We start from the raw sequence: 21544 nt of genomic DNA on the forward strand, positions 1-21544 counted from the left end.
CAACACCCCCGATGGCCCAATAACAACTTGGGCAGCACCCGAACCATCCAACAAACCATGTGCAATTTGGAGGAAGGAAAGCAATCGCGAGATACTTCGACCACCCCCGTGAGACTACTGCAATCCCAGAGGATTAGGGGGGTGATAAGAACCAGGATCCGGCCCCCTGGCAGCAAAGAGGAGACGAGAGAAGATACGGCAGGTGGAAGTGCGGATGAATCGCCAAACGCAACGGCCCGCCCACACATCAAAAGAAACATCACGGCTGATCCGGAAAGGAGGAGAAGAACCCCTCATGCAGCCGGAGCGATTAGCTCTAACAAGGATAAACCACGGGGGGTGGTTGACGAAGAACCCTCGCACACCGTTATAGAGGAGGAGGGAAGATCGGAGAGCGGTAGGGTACGGAAGATCGAGCCGTCACACCCCCTACCTGATGGTCCTGAGGACTCCCATGGAATACAAGCGAATGCTCTTAATAATGTAAAAAAGGGGAGAACTGAGGAAGAGCGCTGCAACCAAGAGGGACGCGGCTTGATTGCTGCGCACACACCCCCTGGACCGGGCACCCGGAGTAGGACACGTGCAGGACAGCTGGGCATGACAACTAATAAGAGACGATCCCTCCACCTTGCGGAACACCCCCCCACGCTGCACCGGACCCGTAGCAACTTACGAGATCATCAGGATGACGGACACATTAAAAATGAAAGTATTGAGACCGGAAATGAATACGATCCTAAAAGTAACAACTGGACAAGATATGGTGGAGAAAGGAATGTGGAATGTGCACTACCACCTGAGCCTAAGGGGAGGTTAGAATATAAAGGCAACCGAAATAACTGCAATTGCCATCTAGCTAATCCGGAGTTGGGAGAATTGGAGACGGATGAGGATAAAAATGCAACCAAAAAGAGAAAAGAAGCACAGGTTAATTGCACACGGCTGAACCAATTAGGCCCGATAACAAGATCGAGGAGCCGGGCGCAGACCTCGACACGCCTATAAAAGACCTTCTCATTCTCTGGCGCGCCAGCCCTGAGGATGCCGGCAGGTGACGGCGAAAGCTTGGCGTTTTTTAAAACTTTTATAGTTTTAATTTATTAAAAACTTTTATAGTTTTTACTACCCTGGTGCTCATTTTATATTTTCATTATGAATATTCCCAGGGTTCATATTTTTAACCTTTTTAATCGCATATATATATATATATATATATATATATATATATATATATATATATATATATATATATTTCATGACATACTGTAGGATTGGGTCCTCAGACATTGCAGTACCATGACCCCAAGGTCATTAATGAATTTATATGATCTGCAACCCCAGGTGTATCTGACCTAAGAAAAGTGGCAGGGTTATGTTCAGGAAAGCAAAATGAGGAACAAAGCCCAGAGTAAATTTTGAGGGCCTTCCAATTTTTGCTGCGCTACTCTGGACAAGGTTAAAAGGAAATTGTGACCCCTGTCTAGGTTGCTGGGTTTTTTTTTTTCCTAAGTTCCATATGAGATCCATGGCAGTGAGTTTGAATGATTCTTAACACAGGGCCATATAAAATTATGAATACTCATAATTTAGCAAGTCAGGATTTCACTGGATGATCATCCTATCACCAATTGCACTCCTTATTTGAGAAAGGTTTCTGTCAGCTTTATTTTTGGCTTCTATTTCATTGTTAAGTGAAGCTGAATATCAGTAGATAATTTATGCTTCCAGGAGTAAGCCATGCATTTTACTGCATTTTGCTGTTTACAGTACAGAGTACAGGAAACCATGGGGTTACTTATGTCTGTATATGGTAGCAAGATGTCATAAAAGAAGTGATGTGCACAGAATGCTGGGGAGCAAAAATTCTTGGCTGCTGTGTCTCTACTTGCTTTTTTCTCAGCTGTTCAGGGAAGCCAGGAACAAAGAAAGCAAAATATAGGTTGAAAAACATATCCAGTTGCCTGAGACAAGGGCCAAATGTATTGCAAAAATTGCTTTGCCTATTCGGAGAAGAATAGTTCAAAATCAGAAAAGCATTTGACTCAACTGAAGAAGTGCAAGCAGCAGTAGAATAAGAAAGACTACATAAGCACCACATTCTGCTAGATATAACAGAGGTATTTTGCTTATATTATATAAATTTGGTAAAGACTCCTAATTTCCAATACTGCTTAAGCCTGACGTTTAAGTACAGTGCAGATGGCTACTGGATTTAGACATGGTGGGTCCCTCAGATATGGGAAGCTGTAGAGCAGTGGTTCTCAACCTTTTTAATGCCGCGCCCCCCAACCGGTCGTAAGTTGAGGACTACCCAACCGATCGTAAGTCGAGGACTTTCCCTGCCCGGGAGCACCGCGCATACGTGGTGCCGCCCCTGTGCCGGCCGAGGTGTAGCTGGCAAGTGGCAGAGACGGCGCAGGCCGACCACCGGCTGGGCCACCAGCTGGCCCAGCCCAAGGGAGGTAAGGCACCGGCCGGGCCCCACACACACCAGCAACCCTCCCTGCACCCGCCGGCCTCCCACCTCCCACCCCTGGCCCTCTTTTACTTACATTTTTAGTAGTTGCTCAGCAGGAGGGGTGGAAACTTCCAGACAGCTCGCCTTCGCTGCAGACAACTTGCAGCACCGTTTGCAGAATGGGACTTTTGGTGGGCTCAGCAGGGCAGAGACAGCCTAGACAATTCCTATTGGCTTTTGAAAGCCAATAGAATAAAAGGGAGTAGCACAGCTAAAGAAAAGGGGGGGGGGGAAATGGCAGACTGCGTTGTTTGGCGACCCCCGTGAAATGGTCGTTCGACCCCAAATGGGGTCCTGACCCACAGGTTGAGAGCCACTGCTGTAGAGGCTCTCTTTGGCAAGGGTTATCGGAGCAAAAGATTGTGTAGCAATTGAATTTGGGAAGAATGCTGCCAAGATACAAATCTTTACAGAATAACAGAGTTGGAAGAGACCTTGGAGATCTTCTAATCCAATCCATTCCAGGCAAGTGGCTGTGCAGTCTCTTCTTAAAAGCCTCCAGTGATGGAGCACCCACAACCTCTGGAGGCAAGCAGCTCCACTGTTCTCGCTGTAAGGGAATTTCTCCTTAGGCCCTAAGTTGTGATGTCGGTGAAGTTAGTGATGGGGTGGGAAAAAGCATCCTTTAAACAGCTTTGAATGCATGCCGATCCAAAGCAAATCTAAAAATCTAAATCTATCTTTATTAAAGTTTTAAAGGAGCAAGATAAAAACTAACTGCGACTAATAAAGTAAAAAAGAGGGGGGGAGCCAAAGTCAAAAGTGCAGAAAAAAGAGAAAATATATATATAAAGAAGTGATTTCCAATTTTCTTTTGCATTGTTTTTCTAAATAATAAAAAACGTAAATTAAGATCTTACTCAATGTTCACAGCATTACTTACATTTTTTCTATAATCTATTTTTTCTAATCTTCAAAACTGTATATTATAATTACATTTTTTTTCATGCAAAAAATACTTTTAGTCAGTATTAAACTTAGATGATCTCTTTTCTCTAATTAAGGCTGTCCATTTGACCATCTCAGTATATTCCATCATTTTTGCCATCCACTTCTCCACTGTGGGTAAGCTCAATATTTCCACCTTTGTGCATATAATAATCGTGCTGCAGTTATCATATACGGGTAATTGTCGACTTATAACCAAATGTTACCAAATGAGTTTTCCTCCATTTTGCTCCATTTTACAACACATTCTTGCCAGAGTTGTTAAGTGAATCATTGCAGGCGTTAAATTAATAACACGGTTGTTAAGTGAATCTGGTTTCTCCATTGACTTGACTTATCAGAAGGTTACAAAAGCTGGTCACATGACCCCAGAACACTGCAACTGTCGTAAATATGGAGCAGTTAGAAGCATCTGAATTTTGATCACGTGACCATGTGGATGCTTCAACAGTCGTAAGTTTAAAAAAGGGCCATAAGTCACTTTTTTTCAGTGCCATTGCAACTTTGAATGGTCACTAAATGAACTGTTGAGGACTATGTCAAAATAAAATTCCATGGTTTATTTTCAACTGTTTATCCATCAGTTGCAAAAGAAAAATCTTTGATGTCATGTGTATATTAATCTTGAACATCTTCTGCATTAATATGTAATTGAGTCCTCTAGGAAGCATATAAAATGAAAGCAGCATTAATTCTACAATATAAACCACAATATCCGAAGTTTAAATAATCCCGTTTTTTTTAAAAAAAAACAATTTGACATAGCATTTACCTAAACGGAGTTCCTTTTGTTTAGTGCCAAGTCCTAAAAAGTCCTAAAATAGCATATTTGATTATTTTCCTACATATAATAGTGCAGTGTTTTATTGTTGATTTAATCCTTGTCAAGGCTATAAATCAGAGTTCTTCAGCCTTACAAATATTGTAGTATATATATATATATGCTAATTCCATTTTAGGAAAGTGAAGTTTATAAACTTATATAGATTTACATAGTGTTGAGCTTTTTATCTTGGAAGGAGACAAATAGCATTCTTTAGCACAACATCTATTTTAAAATGTACACAGGGTGATTTTCTATCAACACAAAACCCCAGTTTAATAATAGTGCTGTGATGGGAAATAGTATCCAACTCACTGTTGCAAAGATCAGCATGTGTTGGGGGAGAGGGTAAATCTTAATATCAACCTGCATAGGGCTGTATTACTATTATCCTTCTCATCTTTCCCATTATCTTCTCCTATTGGTATCTTATGATTATATCATTTTGTTATTTATACGTACTGTACACTGAGAGCATATGGACCAGAGACAAATTCCTTTTGTGTCCAATCACACTTGGCCAATAAAGAATATTCAATATTCAATTCAATTCTATCTCCTAGACCTAGATCCTGCTATCAGATCAAAACACAAATGAGCCTCGTTTCTGTATTAATCTATATATTTGTTATGTGCAATGGTCTATGAGAACACATATAAGAAACAGACTTGGGTGAAATTAAACCAAGTCCTCCCTGTTCATGGCCTCCTAGGGCCAGTCTAGCTCTCATTTCTCAGCTATCATGTGGGGTCTTCTTAGGGCAGTGCCATCTAGATCCACGGATATTCAAGGTTGCACTGTTAGAAACAATTCTGGAAGACAGTTTTCAATAAAGGAGAATATTTGTAACTCAGAGTTGAAATGAGGGGTCTTTGGTGCTTGTTTTCTTGCAGATGTTTCATTACCCAAATTAGGTAACATCATCAGTGTTAGTAAGGAGTGGAGTTTGCTGTCAGTTTATATTCTAGTGGCTTACCCCGTGAGTGTTGGTGGGGGTGGTCTTAGATATTCTTTGGTTGGGCTATTGGCTTCACTGGCAATTTCTTGATTTGGGTATTGTTTACTTGATTATTGGTCTGAAGTTAATCTTGGAGTTATAATCTATGCTGATCTGGGTGCTGATTGCTGACGGAGAGGTGCTCGGGTGTTTTTGTTCCCTTTTGGGCTAGTTGATTGTCTCTTTTGCATAGTCTATAGATGTTGTTAATGTCTTTGTGTCTATTGATGGCTGATTTGCCAGAGTGCCAGGCTTCTAGGAATTCCCTGGTGGTTTTGGACTTGGCTTGGTTTAGGATGGTCACATTTTCCCATTTGAAACTATGGTTAAGTCTGTCTATATGTTGTGAAATTAAAGAATTTTTATCATATCTTCTGACTGCTAATTGGAGTTTATGGATGTGTTCTGCCATTCTTCTGCCTGTTTGCCATACATAGTGGTTGTTGCAGTCCTTATATTGTATGTTGTAGGTGACTCCTGTTTTTTCTTCTGGAGTTGCTGGGTCTTTTGGTTTACTTAAGATGTTTTGAAGGGCTTTATTAGTTTTATCAATTTTCACCCCATAATACTAAGATACCTTGATGCTTATGAATGTTTATTAGTTTGATTCCTCTTTTTATTCCTCTCTATGTCCAGCATTAAAGATCCCTCCAGAAGATGCTGCAGCTACTCGTTGCCCCATGAATAACTGCATAGAAAAAAGCACAGTCTTAAGATGAATATCAATTTCCGACAACAACCTGAGCTTCTTATGAACAAAGGAAATGCCGGGAAAAGGTCAAATGAGCCCGTGCAAAGAGCAGGAACTTATTTTGTTTGTAGACACTCTCCACATCCCAAAAATGTATGTCACATTAAAGGTAAGGCTCCTTTGTGCCCCACATCCCATATGGCTAATTAATATCACAATTCCATTCTCATTTATGTTTTCTTGAATAGAAACATTGTCTGAGCTTATTTGTCAAATTATTTGTTAATTTTATATGGCCGCCAATCTCACAATAAAGTGACTGTGTGGCATACAACAAGATGGAAAAAAGTGACTATATAAAAGAAAATTATTTTTTTAAAAACAAAAACTCACAAGCCTAAGAAAGCATAGCATATGCTAATAACAATGGAGCTTCATATTGTATTTTTTTTAATTGAAAATTTTAAGTTTTACAAAACAATTCCCTTCCCCAAACCCTCCCAACCCTCCCATACCCTCCCCCGACCTTCCCAGAGCTGAATACAGCCTTAATTAAAAAAAATTAAAAAAATCTTAAAATACATATAAACCATAAGCAAATCTAAATACATTAATTAAACAAATTATAAAATAGTTAACAACAATATATATATAAAAAAAATACAAGAAGGAAGGAAAAAAGAAACAGAAAGAGAAAAAATCAAATAAAAAAATAAAAAGAAATAAAAAGAAAATTAAAAAAAATGTCTATAAAATATCTTAAATTTTAAATATAGATTATTCAAAAACTAAATAATATTTTTTTATATCCAACTTATATTGTATGAAATCCATCCATTTTTTCCATACCAGGAAATACTTCTCTTGCGGTTGATCTTTCAAGAAAGCCGAAATCTTTGCCATTTCCGCCAAATAAGAAACTTTAAGAAACCACTCTTGCAAAGTAGGCAAAGATTCCTTCTTCCAACATTGCCCTACTAACAACCTGGCCGCTGTAATTAAATTTAACATCAATATAGTCTCTTTACTATCACAATCAGAAACAATACCTAACAAAAACAGTTGTGGGGTAAATTTTACCCTTCTTCTGAAAATTCTTTGGATATTCCACCATATCTTAATCCAAAAAGCTTTTATATTTTTACATTACCACCAGATATGATAATAAGTAGCACCCAAACATCCACATCTCCAACATTTAGGCTGCAAGTCAGGATATATACGAGACATTTTTTGTGGATCAAGGTGCCATCTATAAAACATTTTATAAAAATTTTCCCTTAAATTTTGGGCTTGTGTAAATTTAACATTCCTCACCCAGATAATCTCCCAGGTATCTAATGGAACCGGTTCATCAAAATTTTGTGCCCATTTAACCATACATTCTTTAACTAATTCTGCTTCTGAATCCAATTCTACTAACACCCCATAAATTCTCTTAATATGAATTCGTCTTTGATCTTTTATTTGTTTTAATAAATTCTCATCTTCTCTAAGCAAACCCACGTTACAATCTATCTTCCACCTCTCCACTATTTGTCTATAATGGAACCATGAATAAATAATATTTTCTTGTGTTAAATCTTCCAAAGATTTTAATTGCCAGTTTTTAACCATCCAATCTAAGTAATTGTGCATAAGAAACGCTATCCATCTTGACTCTTCTCCTTATCCCTTCTATCGCATGCCCCGGTATAGCCCATAGTGGAATTTTAAAATCACTTCTATAATATTTCTTCCAAACCCGAAGTAAAGAAATCCTTATGAGATTTAAAAACCCTATCAACCTTTTTATTAAAAATTAAATAGGCATGCCATCCAAAAAGTAAATCCCAACCCTCCAAGAGGAGTATTTCTACATTTGTTAAGTTAACCCAATCACTAATTAATGTTAAAACCACAGCATCATAATACAATTTCAAATTTGGTACCTTGAGTCCACCTCTCTCACGAATATCTTGTATAATTTTAAGTTTTACTCTTGGTTTTTTCCCTGCCCAGATAAATTTAGTGATACCTTTCTGCCATTCATTTAAATTAACCTCATTCTTTAAAATGGGTATCATTTGAAATAAGAAAAGAAACTTTGGCAGAACATTCATTTTAATCGCCGCAATTCTTCCCAAAAGAGATAATTGCAGCTTCTCCCAATTTTCCAAATCTCTTTGTATTTTGACCCACAGCCTTTCATAATTATTTTTATACAATTTTGCATTAGAAACAGATAAAATAACCTTCATATTGTATTAAACTATGGTTTGTTTTAAGCATGGTTTTTTGCATTAACTGTTCTGGGATCATCTGTACTCCAAACCATAAGCTATGATTTACAAATCATAATGTGTAAGTTTATATAATTGGCTTTGATCCCTAAATTGAGAAATATTTGATATCTCAGGTTCATTAGCAATAAGTAACTAATAAGCTCTGGAATGAAAATTAAGTTGTTTGGATAAAATTATGACTACCAGAAAAGATGTTATATGTGAATGTTATAACTATATAAGTAGTATAGTATTTTTATAATATATGAAATATGAAAATATGTATGTGAATGAAAAGTTTGGATATTTAAAGGTAATCAATTCTGAGAAAATTATGACTGATAAAAATAGTTTGAATACTGAGAAATTAAGCTTAAATAAAAATTTTGAAAACAGGACACCTAATGACTTAATAAAATGACTTTTACAAATATAACTGAAACAAAAGATGTTATATGTTATTGTTATTTGTACAAACACAAAAAATGTTTATATTCAACCTTAAATGTATCAAAAATATTAAGAATTATATTTGTTTAATGTTGACAAAGGAGAATACTATTAGAAGTATATTATTGGAAGAAGAGAAGATCAAGGAAATATAATAATAATAATAATTAATAATAATTAATAATCATAATAATAATAAAGTTGGAAGGGACCTTGGAGGTCATCAAGTCCAACCCCCTGCTCAGGCAGGTAACCCTATACCATTCTGGACAAATGGCTGTCCAGTTTTTTCTTAAAAACTTCCAGTGTTGGAGCATTCACCGCTTCGGGAGGCAGGTTGTTCTACTGGTTAATTGTTCTAACTGTCAGGAAATTTCTCCTTAGTTCAAAGTTGCTTCTCTCCTTGATTAGTTTCCATCCATTGCTTCTTGTCCTGCCTTCAGGCGCTTTGGAAAATAGCTTGACTCCCTCTTCTCTGTGGCAGCCCCTGAGACATTGGAACACTGCTATCATGTCCCCCCTCGTCCTTCTCTTTGTTAAACTAGACATACCCAATTCCAACAGCCTTTCCTTATATGTTTTAGCCTCCAGTCCCCTAATCATCTTTGTTGCTCTTCTCTGTACTCTTTCTACAGTCTCAACATCTTTTATACATCGTGGTGACCAAAACTGGATGCAGTATTCCAAGTGTGGCCTTACCAAGGCATTGTAAAGTGGTATTAATACTTCACGTGATCTTGATTCTATCACTTTGTTAATGCAGCCTAGCACTATGTTGGCTTTTTTGGCAGTTGCAGCATACTGCTGGCTCATATTTAAATGATTGTCACTAGGACTCTGAGATCCTTCTCACAGTTACTATTATTGAACAAGGTACTCCCTATACTATACCTATACATTTTGTTTTTCTTGCCTAAATGTAGAACCTTACTTTTTTCACCATTGAATTTCATTTTGTTAGATAATGCCCAGTCTGTGTTCAAGTCTGTCCAGATCCTCCTGTATTCTAAGCCTGTCTTCAGGAGTGTTGGCTATTCCTGCCAGCTTGGTGTCGTCTACAAATTTGATGAGTTCCCCATCTATCCCCTCGTCCAAATCATTGATGAAGATGTTGAAGAGCACTGGGCCCAGAACAGAGCCCTGGAGCACCCCACTACACACTTCCCTCCATGTAGATGTGGTTCCATTGAGGACCACATGCTGAGTACTGCCGGTCAGCCAGCTATGGATCCATCTGGTGGTGATGCTGTCTAACCTGCATTTTTCTATCTTATCAAGTAGTAGGTTGTGATCTACTTTGTCAAATGCCTTACTGAAGTCCAAGTAAATTATATCCACAGCATTCCTCTGGTCCACTAATTTTGTCACTTGGTCAAAGAATGCAATAAGGTTTGTCTGGCATGATCTGTTTTTGACAAACCCGTGTTGGCTTTTAGTAATGACTTGGTTTGCCTGTAGGTGTTCGCTGATTTGTTGTTTGATTATCTTTTCCAGAATTTTCCCAGGTATTGAGGTCAGGCTGATAGGTCTGTAATTTTCTGGATCCATTTTTTCCCTTTTTTGAATACATTGATTATGGAATTATGGGAATTAATCACTATTGATTGTTTTTAAATATATAAACCCAGACAACACATTGTTTACTAAGCACTAAAGATTGTTATTGTAAAAATCCAATAAAATATATTTTAAAAAACCAATATGAATTGAAAATAGACTTTACTGTAACTATAGATTTGCAAAACAGGGTGCAACTTTCCAAATTTGCCTTCATTGACACCGCTAAGCTTCCTATATCTCTCAGATGCATTGTTAGAAAATGAAAATGGATAATAGCTCTTTTGCCTTGTTTTTCTGTAACTTTTATTTGTAGAGTTTTGTTGTTGTTTTTCCTCCAGGAAAATGGTAGTCAAGTTAGAACAGTAAAATGATCTTGGCAGAGGCAGGTAGAGATGGCAGGGGGCAACCTCATTAGTTTGCATTCTAGTAATTTAATGTTTCTATCATGACTATTAAGCATCTATGAAGGGTCTAGGAAAACATGCCATGGTCAACTTGCCACAAGACAATTATATTAATATCAAAGAAATGGTGGAATAGAATCATTAAAGAAAGGATACAAAAAGGACAAAATGAAATGTGAATGACAAAAAATAAATATATTTTTTAAATTATTTTAAATAATTAATTGTCCTGAATTGTCCAGCTGCTTGACTGTGGTGAGTTGGTCCATTCCGTCCATGATACCATGAAAACAACCACAGCATATTCTTAAAATTCCTAATATACTCAATGGTCCCAAAAGATTGCCTGTTCATTATGCCAAATTCAATTATGCACCTGAGAAAATATTAAAGGCTCATTTTCTTACTCAGGATTAAATGATGTGCCTGTCTGCTTTGTACGAGACCGAGGATATAATGAAGGACATTTCACCATGCCAGGCCCAGCATACAGCCAGCCTTACAGGCCTGTTAGAACTCCAGCAGATAAGATTTTTCCCAATAATGCTTTGCCAAGCCTGATACCAGAGGGAGACGGAGCAAATCTTCCACGTAAGTAATGTGCATGACTGCAAAGTTATTGAGCTTTGAATCCATCCATACAAGATTAAAATTGAGTTTTTCCTATTTCATCTTGCATTTTGACACACTTTCAGTAGAAATGAAGGGCTGAAGAGTACCTAGATAAGGACTAGTTGGAATGAGGTCTCTGGCACTCCTTGGTGATCTGGTAACTGGAGATCCGAAGAATGTAAGAGACAAAGAAGCAACTAAAAGGCCAACTTGAGATGCAGCTTAAAAACAGGAGCTGCCTACCATCTTTTACTTTGTGTTCAACCAGTTTATGTTGTGAATTACAGCAGAGAACTGTGAATGGTTTGCAAAAAGGTGTATTCACTAGCGTATATGTTACTATTACTACAATATTGCCCATTTGAATTTGGGCATCTATTTCGCTATCCCCAATTAATAAAAACATTACACATTGTTGAATTTTTCTAATAGAAGTGTAATTATCTGTCCAGCCTTCTAAATTTCAACTTCAACTTTATTATTCCAGATCTTACTAAGGATGAATTTGCAGAGCTAAAAAATCAAGCAGGAAACACTCCTCTCTTAAAGAGAAAGGTGAGGAGTCCTCTGCCCCCATTATAATGGCTTACCAGGAAACTGTTTGCCAGTAATTTGGTTTCATTATAATTAATAATCAGGACTTCTTGTCTTGGGTTGCATATAATCATTAGTGCCTCATGATCAGGCCACCCAAATAGCCTAATTTCAGCAATGCTTCTATGTTATAGAAAAGACTGGGGAAAGAGATGTAGTAATTGTGGGAGAGCCAGTTTGAGGTAATGGTTAAGGGATCAGACTAGAAACTTAGAGACCATGAGTTATAATCCCACTTTAGGAATGAAACCAGCTGGGCAACCTTGGGACAGTTACTCTCTCTCTCAGCTATAGAAAGTAAACAATGGCAAACTACGTCTGAAATTTTTCTAAAAAAACTGAAGGGTCCAGGCATTCACCAAGTGTTCACACTAACTCAAAAGCATGGAAGCAAACACACACACAGAGAGAGACACAGACACACACACACAAACATACACAGAGTAGCTGTGGAGATTGTATAATTGTAGAAATGAGGGTTTTCTTATAGACTTCTCAAGTAACTGTGTTTAGCAGACTAATTTCACCAAGGAGCATAAAGGGAATTTCTTGGTCTCCAAGACAAAGCTGTCAGGTAGCTCAGGAATTGAGGCCACATCTTACCAGGATGGAAGAAAGGGAACAAGAGGGTCAAATAGCCAGTTCTTCTCCAATTTGACTGCTGGCTTGAACTCTGGTAAGATCTCCCCTCAGATGTTCCTGTTTTCCCATACAATACCACATCAGAACAAAGCATAGCAAATTCACAGATGCATTTTTGCTGTCAACTATATTTGCTGTCTCTCTTTGTATAATGTTTTATCATCAGGATGAACCTCTGACGAAATACTTAGGAGACCATCCACAAAGTAGGACTTCTCGGGACCTCCATCTTTTCCCTCTCCCGAGAATGCATCATAAAGAAAACTTCAGGGAAAATATTAATTATGTTCCAAGCTATCTGGATCAAGAAATAAAAGTAAGATTCGATCAGTAAGTGGTTCTTCTATATACTATATGTTAAGATAAGTTAAAATATGTTGGGCAAAGAGGAATGATGTTTAAAAGATAGGTTGAAGGAATATTCCTGTGAAACAGTGGATTATACAATAATTTCCCTCTTCACATACCAGGATGTATTCTGCGATAACCTTATTTTTCTTTGAATTGCATTGTCACTTAACTGAAACTACTAGTAAAAATATGCAGATGGTCGATGAAATTATTGGGTACTGAATGTAGATAAATGTTGAAATTTCTTTAAAACCCATAAATTTCTCAAGACAGCTGTCCCCAACCATGGTGTCCTCCATTTACATAGATTTAAACTGCCAAAACTCATCAGTGGTCATGCTAGAAGAATTTAACTCCACATGAATAAAGGATGCTCATCCCAGGGAAGGCTGAAACAGAACCCTAGAAAGTGCTGCTGGTGGAACCAAAGGTGTATACAAAACCCAACTAAGATTTGTTTATTGGTTTGTTTTATTAGCTTCTCATCTTAGGGTATCTCTGGGCATATTACAACAATAAAAGATATAAATATATTAAAAGAAAGAAGTTACCGGTAATCCTTCCTTAACAACTGGAATTGGGTCTGGACATAAAGTGTGATGTCCAATGACATGACTGTCAAACTGGATTGCGTCATGTGACATATCGCAATGTTTTTTGCCTTTGTGGAACTGGGGTAGGCGTGGCCTGTGCGGGATGCATCTGGCCTGCGGGCCACCAGTTTGACAGCCCTGCCCTATGACCCTATCAATTAGTGATGGTAGTTCTGGCAGTCCCCAATTACTGTTTTCATTAAGTTAATCTATGCAGGTCATTAAGCAAGGATTTCACATGAAATATAACTCTTGATTTCCTGCTGCCTTACCCACTGGCCTTGATTGTGGAAAGCCAGCAAGGAAAGTTGTATTGAGAGACATTCTGACAGTTGATTTAAAGACATTCTGACAGTCAGAAAACTGGGTCAGTTGCTGAGCGCTCAGATTACAATCATGTAATTGCCAAGGTATTGTGATGGCTGGAACTTTAAGGATCAGTTGTAAGTACCACTTGTTGAGTACTGTCACAAGTTCAAACTGTCATTGAAAGAATGATTGTTAAACAAGAACCACCTGTATTAATATTATATTATTATTGATCATCACACAGTCAGCCAGATGTTCAGACTGGATTTGGCATTTTTGTCTATCTATCGAGTCCTTACCAAGGACCTGGGATAGGAAGATGTGAGTGTTTGATGGTATTACAGATATCGTCGCAGGATGGAAACAGTTCCTAGTAAGGCCGCCTTTTGCAATTGACTAATGGCAAATTTGTCAATGCCAATGGTGTTCAAGTGGTGCTCCAGTTGTTTTGGGATTGCATCTAAGGCACCTATTACTATAGGTACTATCCTTGCTTGCCTTTGCCACAGTCTTTCTATTTCTATTCATAGGTATTTGTATTTTGTTATCTTCTCCAGTTCTTTCTCGTCTATTCTGCTGTCTCCACACACTGCCATGTCCACTATCCAGACTTTTTTGTCTTTCTTATCGACAATTGTTAAGTCCGGGGTGTTATATTGCAGGTGCTTGTCTGTTTGAATTCTGAAGTCCCAGTTGATGATAATGATGATGATATTATTGTTGTTGTTGTTATTATTATTATTTTCAAAAATGGTTGGCTAGATATTTTCAGACTGGCCCTATTCTTTCCATCAGACTCTACATACGTTTTTAAAAATTCAGAATCCACTAGCAACTACCTTTTGCAATTTTGCCCAGGTGCATGAAAATGTTGTATTGTCTTTGCCAAAGTCAAAAGTATTGTATTCCCTATTCACTGTGACAACATAGTTTGTTTAAGGTTCTATATAAAAATAAATTGGATTTTTATTGTTATGTCTTTCTCCAAAATACCTGCCCTTTTCTACCAGTTTAGGAATCTGAACTCTTAGAAAACTGAAGTATTGCAAGCATGGTGTTAGGTGTTACACATTATGAAGGTTAAATTATTTTACATTTTACATACAGCATTTGTATATAATTTGAATTAATGTTTGGCTCAGTATAAACCCAGTCAGGGATAAAATCAATAGTATTCTAAAAAAAAATATTGATATCTTTTTGGCAATACTTTCAGACATTGAACTGGAACATTAAAAAGATAAATAGAGTTGTACATAAGACAATTAAAACTTCCACTTAATATGACCATCTTGATTCTAGGTCCTGGAAAAACTCTGTGACATTTTACAGACAGATACCCTTGGAGGGATCCAAAAGTGGTTATTAAAGGCAAGTGTGAAAGGTAAAAAAAAATACATGTTATAGTTGCAAAACATGTATTTTGTTTTTCTTATTGTATCAATAATCAAGTTTTTTTAAAGTGCACAATACACTTCGAAAATTATTTGAAAGGCCCGGTTTTGAACTCTTTGCTATCAGCTGCTACTGCTGTTTTAATGAGTCAACTCATTAAAATTAATGTGACTATTAAAGCAGTCGTTTCTTTTATTTTCAGTCTACTATATGGGAAGAATCAGCATATCTTATTTCATTTAGAGAGAAGGATGAATATTACTCTTACATCCTTTCAAGTCATATCAACTAGATATAGAAACAGATCTGATGTAATAGACAAACTGCATATTGAAGCATGTGTGTGGAATATTCTCTAATTCTGAAAGAAAATGAAAGAAGCATTCTTCAGCTACAGAGAGAGGGAAAAACAGAGTTTGCTACACTGGCTATGGCTCTTGATCAACCCTTTTCATGTACCCACACTCTCAGTCAGAAAGCATACATGAGTGAAATTTAAACATAAGCAGATTGCTCACTATCGAACCAAAAGGTAATTTGTAAAGCTTACCTTTTAAAGTGCCCCTATATCTTTCCTATTTCAGAGAAAGAGTTTGTATCCAATTTCATACGCTCAGATATGACCGGCCGTGATCTGTTGAATTATATGCCAACAGGCCAGATTGAAAGTGAAGTTCCAAACATTCAGGCTTTGCTGAGAGGGCAAAAAGGAACACCTAATGAAGGTAGCCGTATCAGGTAAACTCACCAAAAGTGCACAAGGAATGGAGTTTGCACCATGGAAGCACCTACTGTAACCTGTTTATCTAAAGCTTCTCAGAGCTCCTGCAAATATAATTTAACAGCTGATCATCTTTATAGGTTCTTGATTTTAAGAGAAAGGCAAGAACCAATGGAATGGGAAGGTCCAAATCCCAATCTTCCCTTAGGCTGAACCTGGTTGGGTGACTTTGGGCCAGTTATTCTCTCTCAAGAATGACTTGAGAGTTTCAAGTCTTTTCCCTAGAATGGAAAGTCAAAAACCATCTATTAGCCTGCACTGGATGAATGTGCTAGATCAGTGATGGCGAACCTTTTAGAGACCAAGTGCCCAAAAACCACCCCGCCCCTGCTCTGCCCACCTGCTCTGCCCCTTCTACCGCCATCGCCCACCCGCAGGGCCATCCACCATCTCCATGGCCTGCCGCAGATCGCCCAGGTGGCCCTGCAGCGCCATGGCAGTCATGTCCTCCACCCGTGCCCAACAGTATCATCTGTGTGTGATGGGGTGCAAGGATGGAATCTTGCCCGTTGCCCGGCTGCCATGTGTTTGGCTGCGCTGCTCTGTGCGGGCTGCGCCGGGGGTCGAATCTCCTCTGGGGAGGCTGCTGGTGAGGGGGCTGTGGGGGAAGGCGGGGCCGGGGTGTCAGCGTGCCTGCCCACAGAGAGGGCTCTGAGTGCCACCTCTGGCATGCGTGCCATAGGTTCACCATCACTATGCTAGATCATAGTCCTTAACCTTCAATGAAAAGTCCTTCATCTTACAATGGATTGATTTGGGTTAGGATTAGAATTAGGCAAGTAATTTTGACATCATCAGTGGTATTACTGCAATCTTACAACTGGACCTACTATGTGGGTAAACTCATGATTCATTCTGCAAGAAGTGTGCACAAACAAAAAGAAACTATATTGTGACTTTTCCAAATGTGTACGATCATCATTTGAATGATGCCACCTTGCTGCACTCCACGTTCTGCCCTTTTGATAATCTATTTTGATGTCACATGTATGTCCCAAACAGGCTGAGCTTGCAATGTGATGCTGTTTTTGTCATTTTGTCATTCGAAAAGCAGCTGGAACTGGATTGCCCACAAAAATGTAAATAATATTCTGTTAGTAGTGTAATAGTGTTTTTATTTAGTATGCATTTAATATTCAAGTTTAATACAACTATTTTTCAGGATGAGAGTTATATAATTTACAGTATGTGGGTCAACTCATCATGTAGATATTATCACCTATACCCATGGTGGCGAACCTATGGCATGTGTATCACAGGCGGCACACAGAGCCATCTCTGGTGGCACGCGAGCCATTCTGGGCCGAGCTGTTCCCTCCTCCTCTCCATGCATGCTCAGCTCTCCGTGCATGCGCAGTCTGGGAATAGGCGAGAGGCTATAAAAGGAGCAACTTTCGGCGGAAGCAGCATTTGCTGCAGACAGCGAGCGAGTGAGCACAAGTTGGAGCGAACAGCGAGCGAGCACGAGTCGACAGCTCGGTGGCCACGCCCATTCAGTGGCTACGCCCACCTGGCACCCGGCGATGCATAAGTGGGTTTTGGGTTGCAGTTTGGTCTCTAAACTGTTTGCCGCCACTGACCTATACATACCTACAATTGCTTTCGAGTGACTGTGGCTTCTCTATATATTTTAAATAAAGCATTGCAATGCAAGTAGTCCTTGACTTATAACCACAATAGAGTCCAGCATTTCTGCTGCTAAGTGAAACATTTGTTAAGTGAGTTTTGCTCCATTTTATGACTTTTCTTGTCACAGTTAAGTGAACCACTGCAGTTGCTAATTTAGTAACATGGTTGTTAAGTGAATCTAGTTTCCCTATTGACTTTGCTTGTCAGAAGGTTGCAAAAGGTGATCACATGAACCTGGGGCATTGCAACCATCATAAATATGAGACAGTTGCCAAGCATTTGAATTTTGATCATATGATCACAGGGATGCTGCAATGGTTGTAAAAATGTTGTAAGTCAAGGACTCCCTGTATTATTAATTTGGTGATATAGTTCAATGGGAAGGGGCACCTCATTTATATTAGTAGGAAATACTATTTGGGAATTTTTTGTAGGTGTGATGAGATGGATTAAAAGGCACCAAAATCCAGTCTGCTGGTAAAGCCAGTTTCTGAAATCAAATAGTAAATGGGGAAATTATCAAGGGGACAATCTCGTCAGTGAGTATCTAAGACAGTGGTTCTCAACCTGTGGGTCGGGACCCCATTTGGGGTTGAATGACCATTTCACGGGGGTCGCCAAACAATGCAGTCTGCTATTTTTTTCCCTTTTCCTTAGCTGTGCTACTCCCTTTTATTCTATTGGCTTTTGAAAGCCAATAGAATAGACTCTCTTGAATAGAGTCTAATTCTATTGGCTTTCAAAAGCCAATAGGAATTGTCCAGGCTGTCTCTGCCCTGCTGAGCCTGCCAAAAGTCCCATTCTGCAAACGGTGCTGCACCAGTTGAGTAGTCCTCGACTTACGACCGGTTGAGTAGTCCTCGATTTACGACCGGTTGGGGGGTCGCGGCATTAAAAAGGTTGAGAACCACTGATCTAAGAGAAGACTACTTTACACATTAAAGGAATACAGTTCTTTCTGCTCAATTTCCATCTATCTATTTATTTATATTCTTTTCCTAGAATCTTTTTTTACTAAAGTCACACAAAATTTAATGTTAGATTTGTACAGAATGGTTAAACAATCTTACTTTCATTTAGGACTTCAAGCCAAGGATCACTAGCCAGTAAAGGATCAAGACCAGGTAGGTATATATTTTGGTCCTAAAAAAAAAAAAAAAGCTCATATTTTAAATTAGGAATAATTAGGAAAACAACAATAGGCTGCTATTTGGAGTCTGCATAACTACATATGTATAACTGCTTACACATTGCACATCCATTATGCTCGCCTTTTCATTAGATGTGTAGATAAGAATACCCGAGTTCTTAAACTAGTGTTTTCTAAAAATTTCTTTCAGATACAGAAAAAAGTAATTTATTTGCAAAGAGAGGGAAAATAGAAGACAATGCACCACTAGAGGATCTTCCCAGCAGTTCTGCAAAACACTCAAGTGGCCCTCAGTCTCCTTTTTTGACCCAAAACAGCACCCAGTTTTTATACCGCAAGGCTCGCTTTAGAAAAACTTAATTCAGGAAGAATTCTTCACACCTCTTTCCTTTCCTGAGAGTCTCTGAAAACGAAAAGGGCATTTTCTTAGAGGGCTGTGTGTAGTAAATCTCTGATGGTGACATCCTGATCTAAGTCCAAATCTAATCTAAGCCCAAATAATACAGTGAACAAATAATGAAAATGCTAAATACATTTTATTTGTCTTTGTAAGAGTTCACAGCTGATGTTTAAAATTTGTACCAGACGTAACTGACATTTCCATTATGTCAGAATACAAATAATGAAGTAATTTATTTACTTATAACTTTCAGAATTTTAAATGCACTTTTCATTGAGAATTAACTCCAAGAAAGATATTAGTCTGGATTTAACCACGTAAATTATCCTGTTTTGACCATTTAAAATTGATTATTTTGTTTTCTGCTAATCCAAGAAACCTTTTGCTTCATCTAAAGATGTTGTTTTAACTGTTAGATTTTATATTTTCAACAACAGAAAGTCAACAATTGCATGCTTATTCATTTCTCCTTTCCAGCATTTCATGGAAGAATATTGGTTCTACTGTAAAGCTATCTTAATAAGTGATAGTTTTCGATGTGCCCATAATAGTATCTCATCAGTCCCAAAATGGGATGTGCAGACATGGCCTGAACATTTCTACTTTTTTTCTGGAGTGGCTCAGTGGATTTCAAGAGGCACCACTTAATGATACATCAATTTTGATGTATGCTGTGTACATCTTTAGGAGATGAAAGGCAGCTTAGGGAAGAGAATGAAAATAGTAGTACTCTTTGGACAGAAAGAATTTTAACAGTCTTCTTACTAAATCAGATTGTATGTTTGTGGAGAAGTCCAAATCAACAAGCTTCCTACTCAAGAGAATTATGGCTTCTGCAAAAGCATACCATAGCACAGGGAAAGTAATTGGTAGTTTCAAATTCTAGCTAAGCTCCTCATATCCCAGAGCTTCACTGTGAATCCTTATTTCTTTAAGAAGAGTATCACTGCAATGGAATATACCAGTGATGGCGAATCTTTTAGAGACTCAGTGCCCAAACTGCAACACAAAACCCACTTATTTATCACCAGGTGCCAGGTGAGCATGGCCACGGTGATCATGGCAGATTGGGTGGGCAGGGCCAGGGTGGTGGGGGCCAGTCCCTCTCTATCTCCGGGGCACAGCACGTGTGCCCACAGAGAGGGCTCTGAGTGCCACCTCTGGCACACGAGCCATAGGTTCGCCACCACTGGAATATACAATAAGCTTTATGCAGTCAATAATAACTTGAAACTGATTTTGACACATGGTCTTCAGGGACTCATCCATGTAGCTTGCTTGGCAGTAATGCAGAATGCATGTACAATCATATGAAAAAGTAAGCCTGGTCAGCTTCTATCATAAAATGCACTATGAATTCTCCATTGTACCAGAGAGTACTTGAAAATAGTATGAGACCATGTGAGAAGACTGAAGCTCAACCAAAACTGGACCTTGCAATATAACAATGACCCTAAAATGTTTCAATATATCCACCAAGAAATAGCTGGGGGGAAAAGTAGAAGAAATGGAATGGCCAAATCAAAAGCATCACTGAAAAAAATCTGCATGGAGGAATGCAAAAATATTTTCCCAGTTGACGTGAAAGATCTCTGACCTCTTTCCCAAGTAATGCACAGTAATTTATCAATTCTAGCCTAATGCTGCATGAGAAAAATAGTACCTCTGTCCTCCAGTTCCCCCTCCACCCAATATGCATGCACACCTGTTCCTTTGCTTACTTTAGTTCTCCACCAAAAGTAGCAGAACCAAAACAAGCTGTGAGAAACAAGAAGAGAGCTATACCCATGTCTATTCTAGTGTGGTGGTTATGTTTCACTGTACTATAATAAATGATTCTCCTCCAAGTTTCCCCAGACATTAACAGCTGAGTCTGCAGTCTTCAGGATCCTGTATGTCTCGGTCTACTGAAACAAGTCAAATAGGCTACTTTAAACAGTCATATATCCATGTCAAACACCTCATAAAAGTCTTCAGACAGCAACCAAACATTCTTAGGCATGTATTTATACAATTTATTCTAGGGAATTACTAATAATGTCACTGAAGATTAGTTGGTGCAAAAGACAGCGAACCCTCACAGTATTATGGGAGAAATACATGATAAAGTTGTTTCTGAAAAAAATATTATTCCCAAAATAAAAACTGAAAGTGACTCTATAGTATCTTAATCTAATGACAACCATTAATGGCTACCCCTAATAAAGGCAAATTTAAAACAGAAAACTACAGAACACAACACCTGAGAGACAAAATTGGAAAATGTCTTATTTTGCCAATTCTTTAGAGCACCAAAATAAATTTATTGGCAATACTTTCAGCACTATTTTTGGTTTAGAAAGGAAGATGTCCAATCATTCTTGTTTTTCCAGAAAAACTCCAACTTGTGCTGTCCAAAATATCTGATTTTATCTATTTCCCACTTTTAT

At 38.3% G+C, this 21544-nt stretch overlaps 1 protein-coding gene across 4 annotated transcripts; it reads left to right on the forward strand.

Moving 5' to 3' along the window:
- Nucleotides 1-1914: 1914 nt before the first annotated feature.
- CUNH4orf17 (chromosome unknown C4orf17 homolog) lies at nt 1915-20195 on the forward strand. Of its 4 annotated transcripts, XM_039361312.1 has the most exons (11): nt 1915-2120; nt 3526-3586; nt 5927-6150; nt 11071-11250; nt 11759-11826; nt 12674-12823; nt 15063-15144; nt 15740-15893; nt 16939-17015; nt 18646-18689; nt 18906-18955. In XM_039361312.1, coding segments are annotated over exons 3-10 (858 nt in total). In that variant the 5' UTR covers nt 1915-2120; nt 3526-3586; nt 5927-6005; the 3' UTR covers nt 18648-18689; nt 18906-18955. The 4 variants fall into 4 exon arrangements, with proteins under 4 accessions (XP_039217246.1, XP_039217244.1, XP_039217245.1 ...); XM_039361310.1 differs by lacking the exon at nt 16939-17015 and having other exon boundaries at nt 18906-20195; XM_039361311.1 differs by lacking the exons at nt 3526-3586; nt 16939-17015 and having other exon boundaries at nt 18906-20195.
- The last annotated feature ends 1349 nt before the right edge of the window (nt 20196-21544 follow it).

The sequence above is a fragment of the Crotalus tigris genome, unplaced genomic scaffold, assembly GCF_016545835.1.
Source record: "Crotalus tigris isolate CLP2741 ecotype Arizona unplaced genomic scaffold, ASM1654583v1 scf7180000019245.846064, whole genome shotgun sequence".
In the NCBI taxonomy this organism is placed as follows: Eukaryota; Metazoa; Chordata; class Lepidosauria; order Squamata; family Viperidae; genus Crotalus; species Crotalus tigris.